A 12899-nucleotide genomic window follows, 5' to 3' on the forward strand; every position below is an offset into this window, starting at 1 on the left:
ACGAGCATCACAAAATATTACATGAGAGGGAAGAAAATTCATGGAAACTGAAGATTAAAGAACACCACCATTGTATTTTTATGCAAGCTAAATTCGAAAAATGAGATTTTTATGAGAGAAAATAAGTCGAAAAGAAAAACTTGGATTAATTATATATATAATGTGTTTTAAAAAAGGCTTAAAGTGGTAAAGGTACTATAAAGATTTTTATTTAAGTTATTCATTAAATTTGTATGTATTAAATTCAGGGAACAAAAATTGCTCAAAAGACATGACAACATTTGATTCAGAGCACACTAACTCAAGCTTCAGAGCTTCTCGGAATTCAGAATCCATACGGGCCTCTGTTCGAATATCAGTATCTTGGAGCTGCACCATACCAAAAAAAAAAAAATAGCCAAAGGTTACAAAAGCAAGTTCGATTATTAGGCTAAACACCAAAGTAGATTTAGATTCAGATGTCCAAGAAAGATGCATATACCTCTACCAAGTGTTGCTTCAGGCAGCCTCTCTACTGAGTACTTGCGCCCCGCCAAATACATAATAGGCACACCAGGAACCTTCAAACCAACAAAAGATAAGTTAACATCCATTGACGTGTAACGAAAAAGATTGACGTATCAAACCATCTTTTACCTTTCGGATCCTTCGCTTCAAGTCTCTATCACAAGTAGCCACCATGAAGCACTTATGCTGCATATAACAAATAACAACAAGTATAATCAACTAAACACACAAAATATAAAATCTTCTACACACCAAGAACTATTGATACAAGAGTTCATCATTAGCTCTCCTGAGAGAATCTGGGATACAAAGTTCAACAAGACAAAGCAGGAAGCAGTTACCTGAGTAACTCTGTCAACGAGACAGTCATCAGCATATGTCCCTTTGTGTACGCAAGGTAGTCTCTCAAAGCGAGGATCCTTCGCAATCCTACCAAACTTACACCAATTAATTAATAAAAAAAAAAACGAATGCCTTAAAACCTTTAGAAATCTTGAAGGCAAATAAATACCTAAGAGCGACACGATACTTCTGGCCTAACTTCTCAAGCTCAGCCATGACACAGTCAGTGATACAAGGAGTGCCTTCAAAACCCGAAACGATCAAAGGAGAGTAAGAATCTTGCATACATCTCTCCATTAACTAAAGACAACTACCAAAAAGTTGAAGTAACTCACATTTTGCGTTCAAGCAGAACATCATCCCCTGCTCAATATCAATCTATATTGAATACAACGAAAGGGAAACACTAATTAGAACAAGGTCAACAGTAGAAAGATCGAGTATAGATAAGCTAGGATGTGTTACCTTGTTCTGGATAGAGAAGTTGATGAAGTTAGTATCCACCAGAACTCGGTAAGGAGGAACCATGTTAGTGTTGTGAGAAAAGAACATCCCTGATGGAACATTTGGTCTGATCCCAAAACAAAAAGTCAAATCCAAACACATAAAAATTACAACTTTGTAAAAGAGCTAAGATAAGCTTACACGTTTCTGGGAAGTTCAGTGAGGTCCTTCTTGTTTGGATTCAGAACCTCCTCCTTGTAGCTGAAGAAGACAAACAAAGCAGCATTGATGAAAAAATATAAACTTTCAATCAATCGTTTGACTTACTGCTTGAGAGCTTTGTGGCTTATCGTCTTCTTCATAACAGCAAACTTCTGAGGCTTCTTTGCCCTTCCCATCTTTGAAGCAAGGAGTAACAGAAACCCTAGAACGAAGCAGAGACGGAGAGGTTTTGGGATTGGGAGACGGAGACAGACACTGAAGAGAGACCAACTCTCAAATAAGCCCAATAATGAGCATAATAGGCCTTATATTATAATTTTTCTGAGTATAGGCCCAATTTATTTTAGGCGGCCCATTCTCGATGATATGTTCATATATACCCCGCAACAATTCTAATATTAACAACACCAAAGTAAACAACCTTTTAGCTCTCCTTTTACATGTTAAATTTTATCAAAAGAACTGCCCCTCTGACCATGGAGTTAAGTACTATATTCATCCGATAAGAATGGCTCTCATTTGAACTCTTCTCGTTTTCAAATGTGTGTTGACCACTTAATCTTGGCTGAAATATAGTATCAAAAGTTTTCAGCAAGTATTCCAAATGATCATCACCTATTGTAAATATACATATATTTATTGCCCAGACTAAAGATACTTGTTGACATTTAATGGGAGGAGCAACACACCGAGAAAGGATAACCACAAAAGGAAATACTGTAACGAAAAAATATATTTTAAAAAATTAACTAACTTGGTGGGCAAGGCTAATACTCTGTATTAAATCAAGTTTTTTCTGATGTCTTGAATTAGGGTTTACAGTCTCTTGGTTTACATCACTAACCTTCATTCATGTCTCTACTTCTCAGCCGGCTCTCGAAGCTCCGCCTTGAGGAACCAGCGTTGCTGAGATCATGTTTTCGCCTTCTCTCCAATGGCTTCTCATCTTCCATGTTCCCGGCTTGTTCCGTCGCCAGAGCTGAACCTTGTGGAGATGATCTCGGAAAACTCGTAATTAGGATTGATAACGAGTATTGCGATACTCATTTGGAAAAGAAGGTGCCTCTAGAACTAATGAATGAAATGGTAACTGTTGGGCATCCCATGGTTGGGTAGCTACTTTGAAGGAGGACGGCATAGTGCGTCTCCAAGATGATTTGAACCCGGTTGCATCTGACACTAATCCAAAACGCATAGCTCTGCCTCCTCTTGTGACTCTGCCTCATTGCCAAACCAAAGTTGTGACCAACGTGGCCATGTCCACATCTTCTCCTGAGGATGAAGACTGTGTTGTGGCTGTCAAGTTCTTGGGTCCACAACTCAGCCTTTGCAGACCAGCTCAATGTAAGTGGACCAACATCATGATCAAGAACCCCTGTTTCTTCTCCTCCCGTGTCATGTTTTCCGAAAAAGATGACATGTTTCGCATGCCCGGATCAGGAGGCCACCTCATTGGGTCGTGGGATCGTTTCGGCAAACAACACAAGTTTCAAAGGTTGCAGTTTAAAAACCTTCCCGAGCTGACAAAGGCCAAGCGGGAGCTTCTGTATTCGTGTTCCGTGAGCGAACATTTGGTGGAGTCGAGAACCACAGGCGAGACTTTTTTGGTCAAGTGGTTTAGGAAGGCTACCCCAAAATGTTTGTCGAAAATGAAAACCAGAGGTGTAATGGTTTTCAAGCTAGACGAACAAGGAAAAGCTGTTTACACTCGAGACATAGGTGAACTCAACATTTTCATTTCAAAATCTGAAGCTTTCTGTCTCCCTGCTGGTTCAATTCCCTCTAACTTCGTTGAGCTCTTGGATTTTGATGAAATGACCAATGTTTGTTTGGATGGTTACTTTATTGGCCCTGGAAATTTTACATCCATGGCACCTTACTTTATTCCACCTCAAAAATAAAATCTAGATTATTTTTGTATTCTCTCTTATACGATCTAAATATAAAATCTATGCATATGCGCTTAGAGAAAATATGTTATATCTTCATCAGTCTTTCAGCTAATTATGTTAAACTATGTTATATCTTCATGGCATCATTTGTATTCATTCAATCAGTTTAGGAATTGATGGGCCACACATTTTACCCAAAACAAGATATCGTTATATTTTTGGCCTTTCAAGCTAAACCAATAGAGGAACAAAAGATGAACATACAAATTTAATAACAAGTTTTGTAATCTTCATAATTTACAAAAAAAAAAGTTTAATAAAATAGCCGTACAATGATTGTTATTTAGTGACGAACTTTAATAAAAACCCAATATAACGTATTGTCATTGATTCGTTGATTCCAAATTATGCAGAAAATATATAGTGCAATGCATCATATTCAAAAGTCATGCTTGAGAGATATTATACAACTATGATTTTAAATACTTCACTAAAGTCTAATATTATTCAAAACCGTAAAACTTTGAAAAATCATCATATTATTTTGTTATCTCATTTGAAATGAGCTACAATAGAGTCTTATAGTGAAGCAAAATTTTGTATTCTTCAAGATCTCTGCTTCCTTGCGAACGGAACAAAGTGAATACATTCTTATAGAAAACTGCATTCAAACTATTACTCTCTACGAATAGCTAAACACGGTACCACACACTATACATACCTCTATCTATCAGTTATGGCACCTTTAGTTTATCTCAACGCTGAAATAAAATATTATGTTTTATACAGAAAGAACAAATCCTAAACTAAACATTTTCTATATTATTCCCAAGTACACATTTTCTAATTAAAAATTCATATATCTTTTGATATTTATGGTAAGTGCCACATCAACACTAACGGCTTGTTCCAACAATCGGTGTGAATAACTTCTACCAGTACTATGAAGAACCCCTAATGAAAATAAAAGCCACTTGTTCTTTTTATGAAAATAAAAGCCACACGTTCTTTTTGTTCTCTCTCTCTAAATTTATTAAGTAGTACTAAAATAAGCATATAAAGTATGATATGTTTGTTTCTAAAACATAGTTTAGAAAATACTAGGGGTTGCATGTAATATATGTGAGCACTCACCACTAGTAGTCTAGTATGACAAAAGTTGACCAACTAGCGCATGGAATCACAATGGAGATTACAAAACTAAAAAATATATTTATTTATTTATTTATTCTAAGATCTACTTGATTACGACATGCAAATGATATATAAAACATAAAAGAGTATTTGGATAATTTGATGCGCGTGGCAACAGAAGATGCTCTACAAACAATTTTTTCAAGTTAGCTGGCAAGAAAAAAAATTGACGTCGAACAAAAAGGTATGTGTGAGTTTAAAAGATGAATGTTATAAATGTGTTCTACAAAATTGCCTTGTCTGATAAAGATGTCAATAAGAGCGTGGATATTTTTATTTGGATTGTCATGTGAAAGTCCTTATTGTTCTTTGAGAAATTCATGATGATACTACATCTTCTGCTGGTTTCTGGTATAGTGTGTGTGTTATGCAATTTGTTTGAAAATTGTAATATAGTCTTGTAGTTACATCAATTAAGGATTTGCTTGTTACTATTCCAATTCACTATTTACTAAGCAGTTTTTAGACAGCAATAGCATTTAATGACAGCAGACATTTGCATCAGGGTTCTTAAACCATACTATAACATATAAACGTGTTTTGTTCAAGACCCAAAAAAAAAAAGAACATTTCAATCAAGATTCAATATCTAGAAATCATCATGGTCGAGACCAAGGCACAAATTAGGAGCAATGCAATATGAGAGATGGGAAACAATAGAGAGATCAATCTCTAGGAATCAAGAGAAAGCACAATTTAATAGCCAAATCTGAATTTAGCCTCCAAAAGGGCAAACTGAAACTATAACTTGGAAATGGAACTAAATTGTGATGAAGCTAAAGGAAGGAGAGGCATCAGTAAAAGATGGATTAGGCGAGTAAGTGGATTAATGCCAGCAAGTAAACAAAGTTATATATATATTAATGCTAGAAAGTTTCCAGAGATGTGACATTCAAATATCTTACATAAAAGGGTCACATAAACTTCCTAGTGTGACACACCACACATATATAATAATATAATCCTAGAAATTCATTTAATACCCATATTGAACATAGAGAGTCAAAGCAGGATCTAGAAAATATAAAACACACTTAATAATAATAATCCTAATAATTATAATTCGTCTCATCACCTTACCTTTCGCTTATCACTCACTCGGTGTCTGAGTCCGATGATGTCTCCGACGCCTTCGCCTCTGCCCCCGACAACTCTTCATCCGCGTCTTCCTCCGTCGCTCCGGTCTCCGACGCGTCTTCCTCCGTCGCTCCGGTCTCCGACGCGTCTTCCTCCGTCGCTCCGGTCTCCGACGCGTCTTCCTCCGTCGCTCCGGTCTCCGACGCCTCTTCCTCCGTCGCTCCGGTCTCCGACGCCTCTTCCTCCGTCGCTCCGGTCTCCGACGCCTCGGTCTCCGACGCCTGTGCCCCCGACGCGGCTGCCCCGGAGGACTCTGACTCGGTCCCCTCTGTTCCGGACGACGCGGCCTCCGACTTGGACCACCTTCTTCTAGGATACTTTTGGTTGAGTCTCCTTAGTTCCTTCTTCATCTGTCTCTTGAGCTTCACAGATTTTGGATTACGCCTTAAGGTCTCTCTCCATTTCAATTCCGCCAGTGCTTTCTCTTGTCTCCTCAGCTCCAGCTCTCCCTGCATGCTCTCCAAATGCGCTGCCTCCATCTTCATCTTCAAGAACTCAGCCCTCAGCTCATCAAATTGCTTGAGCTGAAACTTCCTCTTGCCACTCTCATCTTCCCTTGTGTAATGGAAGTTGGTGTCTTCCACCTTGAACTCATGTCGGAACTCCTTGCACGAGACTGAAAACTGCGTCTGGTCTTCATTCTCGGTAACTTGCGCCTGAAGACGGTTAGCAACCTTTTCAGCTCCAGCAAAACCCAACTTCTTCCAGTCGAAAATGTCATCCTTTGCAGCAGTTCTCATCCTCTTCAAAACAGCATCCACGAACGTCTTGAAAATCACCTTGTGATTCCCCATTCTCTCTTTCTCTTTTTTCTTGTTCTTCTGTTTTCAGTGAATCAACCATCTCCCTCATTATATAATGGCAAAGGAGCTAATGTTGTCAGACTTAAAGTTTCTGGTACGGAGTAATCTCTGATAAACTGGAAGTAGAGGAGGAAGAGATAGTACTTGGGTGATCGCATAAAGAGTTTTTACTATCCGTTATCATATTTTCTAAAGCATATATATACTTTTTTCTTACTTTATTTTGTTCTCTTTTCCATATTTGTTTTTTTTTTAACTCGGAAGTCAAATCGATTTTGTGATAAAAGTAGTCGCCGCTAAACCTACAAAGGCTACGAGTCATCATCACTAGCTACGTCCTCCTCATTCCTATCTCTCTCATCTTTACTCTTCTAATTTTCTAAATTAAATAATTAATTTTATTTTTCTCTGATCAGTCAACTACTTTTTTCTCAGTGTCTGAGGATAAAGATCACATGAAAATATCGTGAATCAATATTTGATCACTTGTTCCTCTGTTGTTCAGTTTTGACAGTCGAGGCAAACAATATATACGGATGTTATGAGAGATTCATAAGGAGTCTATAATTTGAGTTCGCCCTAAAGCTCTCAGGCCCGATTATCGAGACTCGTTTGCAGCCGCCACCTTTCGACGCCGGAGAGGCCTCTGGCCGCCGGCGTCGGGATCTCCTCTTCAGTTCTTTTCGTTTTCCCTGTCTACAGTTTGTTTCTACCGTGTATGCCAGTTCTCCGACCTGGTGCTCCGTTTCTGACAACGTCTCTGCTCACACCAATGTTCCTCTTCGGAGAAAGCTGTTCGGTTCGAGTCGAAGCTCTTGTCTGTCTCTTTACAGATCTGGTTCCACCGGATCTGAAATGTTCTGGGGGGGTTCCCCAACCCGTCGAGTCTCTCGCCGGTTACAGTCGCCGTTCTGCATCAACATTGGTTTGCTACTACGCTTACCTCTCTCTCGACGAATATCCACCCCTTGTCGGGGTCGACACCATGCATCCATCCGGAGTTGCGCCTCGTCTGCAAGATCCGTCGTCATTTCCACCGCCTGAGCTCTTCGTATCACCGAAGTTTCTCAGTCCTCGGCGGTTTAAGAAAAGATTTGGCGTTCTCCCTCCTCCGCATCTCATCTCACCATATGTTGGACGGAGGCCTGAGCCGATGGCCCGGCCCTCACCGGATCTATCCTATCTACTTACCCGTCGCCGTACTTCCTCCGCCGTACTTTCATTATACCGACGAGGTCACGTTCTTAATTTTCTATGGTTGGGCCTACATACATTAAGTTTGGGCTTGTTTAGCCCATTGGCTTTTATTTATCAATGGTCCAATCCACTGATTTCACAGTCCACGTTTTTGTGGGGGCTTTTAGTCTCCGTGAATAATTGCCAAAAGATTATTGATGGGTTCTCTGGGTTATTTACCGAAGCGGGATCGCCTTATCTCTCTTATACGAAGAGTTTAATGTTTGCTCAGTCACCGATGGGTTCACCGGGATCGCCTTCATCACCACTAGCATACTTCTGCTTGGAGAAGCGAACCTTTTCATCCACTACCTCCTTGTTAAGGAGTGTTTCCCTTCCAAACATTAAATGGAAGTGTTCATCCATATCTATAACCGTTTTGCTATCTTGTGTAGCGGCTCGTTCGGGGCCTGAAGATGCAACGGATTTCGTTTCGACGATATTCCGAGGTGCGGATTGGGTGCTAACGTCACCTCTTTATGTGACTATTTCTCAGCTGTCCGACTTTGTTGTGAAAGCTTTATCGACGCATTCGAGTTTCGTCTTGAATTTGCTGTCATCTTCTCATGAAGAACTATCTTGTTTATCTACTTGTGTTATTGTATTTTATCTTTTGAATCAAAGAGGATGGTCCATTTCCTCTTTTTATTGTAACCCAAAGAGTTGAGTTTGAATGAAAGTAATTTGTGTTCAAAAAAAAATATACGGAATACAATACTGTTACTGGGTAAATTGTGTACAAGACCATTATGAAAATAAGTTGATTTACTAAATATATGGGCTTTATTTGAAATCAGATCAATAGCGGAAGCAAGAAAAACAACAAGAAGACTCAACTTACATTACATAGAATTTTAAATTTGTTAATCTTTTTACTTTCTCCTTATGAAAAACGGATTCAGCTCACACTACATAGAATTCAAATAAGTTTTCTAATATTCATTCAAGGAGTGAGTGACATATTCAAAGTTATGCTTTTTGGGACTTTTTCTGATGGATTTTTATAAACTGTTACCCAAGAGTAGAGTTATTCATATTCTCAAGTCAATGCATCCGAACCATCTCAAATATTATGAAAAGGATAACAAGCGTTTCTTTGGTAAACCGTATAGGCTGTCTAATGGAGAGTCAGGTCCGTCTGAAAAATCAGACCAAAATAAATTAATAGCCTCTCGGTGAAACTATGTAAGCTAATAAAAAATTTGTTACCAAAGTAAAGCTACAAAACAAGGTCAATATTAAACATGGGTCTTGTGTAGACCAATTCTAGATAGAACTCAGGCAAAGAGATACTGCATAGATACACATGGGTTTGCATGTATTAATACGCCCAATATCGTTTAAAAAGGTTTTTACACGTATTATATTTGTAAATTCTTTAGTTTGTAAAATATGTTTGATAACTATAGATCATGCATGGTGGACTCTGTAGCAGTTTTTTTTCCTTGAACTATTTTCAACGTTGGATTCGAACAACTTGTTTTTTTTCCTAACCATTCCTTATTTTAATTTGGTGTGTTTAATTAAATTTTGCAGGTATGTGATGCTTGCATGGAAGCGGCATTATTGTTGTTTAACATGGGAAGATGTCGTGGGCAGTTTCAAAATATGATGCGAATGCTGTTTGACTTATTATATAAATGAGATCACAATCGAGTGAATTCACACTAAGAATTCATTTATGTATGTTATCTTATTATTCAAATTAACAACTCTACGTACCATTAAGTCTCGGATTGTTTATGTTTTTAGTTGGTTTGATTGTATCGTATACATTAGTTCGTATACGTTCAAATACTCTGTTTACAAGATAGTTAATTCATTGGTTTGCCATGTCTTGGCCTACAAATAAGTGTATAGCTGAGACTAGTGTAAATTTGTGTTTATAAAACCTAACTGTTATTGTCAAGCTTCACTCGATGAAGATATAATTGACAAAGTTTTAATAAAGTTGAATAGGTTAGTTACAAAAGAAAGTTGAATATATAATGGTAAAGAGCTGATGTTGTCAGACTTGGTACAGAGTACTCTGATAAACCATTAACAAGACTGGAAGAATACGATGAAGAGAGATTGGTTGTGTTTATACTGGAAGAATAGGATGAAGACTCTGATCCCATAAAGAATGTCTTTATACTTTTCTAAAGTTATCATATTTTCTAAAGTTTTTATATATCATTTGCATGTCGTAATCAAGTAGATCTTAGAATAAATGAATATCGTTTTTTAGTTTTGTAAATCTCCATTGTGATTCCATACGCTAGAGGTCAACTTTTGTCATACTAGTGCTCAGTGCTCACATATACTACATGCAACTCCGAAAGCTATTTTCTAAAGTGAGTTTTAAAACAAACATATAATACTTAAAATGCTTTTATACTATTATTATTTAAATTTAGAGAGAACAAAAAGAAACGAGTGGCTTTTTTTTAATACTCATTCTACTTGGTTGTATAATATCTCTCAAGCATGACTTTTGAATATCATGTATAGCAATAGAATTTTACTGCATAATTTGGAATCAACGAGTCAATGACAATACGTTATATTGAATTTTATTGAAGTTCATGAAAAAATAACAATCCTAATTCGGCAATGTTATTAAACTTGTAATTATGAAGATTACAAAAGTTATTATTAAATTTGTATGTTCATCATTTGTTCCTCTGTTTGTTTAGTCTGGAGGCAAAAAAATATATACGGTAATACAATATTATTGTATTGGGTGTACAAGCCCATTATGGATATAAGTTGATGTAATAGATATGTTGGGCCTACGCTAAGAGTTGTATACACTGATATGGCCGAATAAATCCATGGCGGAAGCAATTAAGCAAATACTTGCACACGTATGATCTAAACTAGGCAATTTAGAAAAGCTTCAGGAAATGTAATCAAGTTTCCTAAAATGATTGAATGAATACTGCTAACATAGTTAGCTGAAAGACTGATGAGAGATATAACATAATTTCTCTAAGAGAGAATACAAACATAATCTACATTTGATTTTGAGGTGGAATAAAGTAGGGGGCTCTGGATGTAAAATTTCCACTGGCAATGAAGTAATCATCCAAACAGACAGTGGTCATTTCATCAAAATCCAAGAGTTCAGCGAAGTTAGAGGGTTTCTCAATAGCAGGGTCGCAGAAAGCTTCAGACTTCGAAATGAAAATGTTGAGATAACCTATGTCTTGAGTGTAAACAGCTTTTCCTTCTTCGTCTATCTTGAAAACCATTAAACCTCTGGTTTTCATTTTAGACAGACATTTTGGGGTAGCCTTCCTAAACCACTTGACCAAGAAAGTCTCGCCTGTTATTCTCGACTCCACCAAATGTTCGCTCACGGAACAAGAACACAGAAGCTCCCGCTTGGCCTTTGTCAGCTCGGGAAGGTTTTTAAACTTCAACCTTTGAAACTTGTGTTGTTTGCCGAAACGATCCCATGACCCAATGAGGTGGCCTCCAGATCCGGGCATGCGAAACATGCCATCTTTTTCGGAAAACATGACACGGGAGGAGAAGAAACAGGGGTTCTTGATCATGATGTTGGTCCACTTACATTGAGCTGGTCTGCAAAGGCTGAGTTGTGGTCCCAAGAACTTGACAGCCACAACACAGTCTTCATCCTCAGGAGAAGATGTGGACATGGCAACGTTAGTCACAACTTTGGTTTGGCAATGAGGCAGAGTCACAAGAGGAGGCAGAGCTATGCGTTTTGGATTGGTATCAGATGCAACCGGGTTCAAGTCATCTTGGAGACGCACTATGCCGTTCTCCTTCAAGGTAGCTACCCAACCATGGGATGCCCCGACTGTTACCATTTCATTCATCAAATCTAGAGGCACCTTCTTTTCCAAATAAGTGTCGCAAAACTTTTTATCAACCCTAATGACGAGTTTTCCCAGATCATCTCCACAAGGTTCAGCTCTGGCGATGGAACAAGCAGGGAACGTGGAAGATGAGAAGCCATTGGAGAGAAGATGAAAACATGATCTTCTCAGCAACGCTGGTTCCCCAAGGCGCTTCGAGAGCCGGCTGAGAAGTAGAGACATGAATGATGATAGTAGTGATGTAAAGCAAGAGACTGTAAAACTTAATTCAAGACATCAGAAATACCTACCCTGCAAAATTAATAAATACAGAGTATTCGCCTTGCCCACCAAGTTTGCTAGTTTTTTTTAAATATTTTTCTTTACTTTTTTGATGATTTGCACCGCCCATTCAATGTCAACCAGTATCTTTAGTCTAGGCAATAATATATTTACATCTCATTTTTTGTTCTTGAAAAGAAACGAGAAGAGCTAAAAGGTTGTTTAGCTTTCCGGCTATAAGTAGTAACCACAAAAGGAATTGAAAGAATAGAAAAAAAAAAGAATGAAAATGAATAAAATAAAATAAAAATCCATTCCTTTCTTAATTTGTCAAAGAATAATTATAGTTTTTTATTTTTTAAATTTTAAGAAATGTTAATGAATTATAAGTAACAAATATTTCTTGTAAATGGTGCAAACTGTAAGAAATGTTAAGGAATTAGCTATTTCCATTCATTACTCTGGTCACCATTTAAAGCTTTCTTCTTGTGATATTCTGTTATTTTCTTTTCATATTTTAAGTTGGAGTAAACTTTTATGACTTATTCTTGGGTTCAACCCGTAGGTTGAACCTCTTGGTTCCTAGAAAAAAGCTTTTGTAGTTATCACCAAGACTGCGTGTGAAAGTGATGGCTCGCATGGTTTAGTATTTCATCCTTCTCTCATATATAATTTACATGTCAATTACACCGATGGAAAAACATCTAATTACATGAGTTCCACGTTACACAGTGAGAACACTAGTATAAAGAATGCTACATATTTTGATCTAAATATTACATATAAAAAGTACTGCGTATATTCAACTCGTTTTCCTAGGTAATATAAAAATGATCTATAGCATGTAGCATTCAACTATAAGGAAAAAATTATACTCGCTCTGTTTTCTATATGACGTTGTAAAGATTTCACCCAAATTAGACACCTAGTATAATACTTTTTCTATCCTTCTTTATTAATTGACTATCATGTCTTGTAAAGCTTTTAGAGTTGAGTAAATATGGGTAATTATATAGTCATTTGTCGCATAT

The 12899-nt window shown here is 37.4% G+C and overlaps 2 protein-coding genes and 1 pseudogene across 2 annotated transcripts; 1 reads left to right on the forward strand and 2 right to left on the reverse strand.

Annotated features, from left to right (window-relative positions):
- Nucleotides 1-184: 184 nt before the first annotated feature.
- LOC106380198 (rRNA-processing protein FCF1 homolog) lies at nt 185-1801 on the reverse strand. The gene is made up of 9 exons (XM_013820005.3): nt 1621-1801; nt 1495-1554; nt 1315-1420; nt 1185-1227; nt 1019-1091; nt 849-936; nt 637-693; nt 482-560; nt 185-369 (listed from the first exon to the last, which is right to left on the reverse strand). The coding sequence occupies exons 1-9, from the start codon at nt 1689-1691 to the stop codon at nt 356-358; spliced, it is 591 nt and encodes a 196-aa protein (XP_013675459.1). The 5' UTR covers nt 1692-1801; the 3' UTR covers nt 185-355.
- Nucleotides 1802-1968: 167 nt separating this feature from the next.
- Nucleotides 1969-4192, forward strand: LOC106379081 (annotated as a pseudogene).
- Nucleotides 4193-10646: 6454 nt separating this feature from the next.
- Nucleotides 10647-11910, reverse strand: LOC106379080. Its single transcript, XM_048778831.1, has one exon. It carries the CDS (start codon nt 11827-11829, stop codon nt 10774-10776), a length of 1056 nt encoding a protein of 351 aa, XP_048634788.1. The 5' UTR covers nt 11830-11910; the 3' UTR covers nt 10647-10773.
- Nucleotides 11911-12899: the final 989 nt, after the last annotated feature.

Source organism: Brassica napus, chromosome A4 (assembly GCF_020379485.1).
Source record: "Brassica napus cultivar Da-Ae chromosome A4, Da-Ae, whole genome shotgun sequence".
NCBI classification, from domain to species: Eukaryota; Viridiplantae; Streptophyta; class Magnoliopsida; order Brassicales; family Brassicaceae; genus Brassica; species Brassica napus.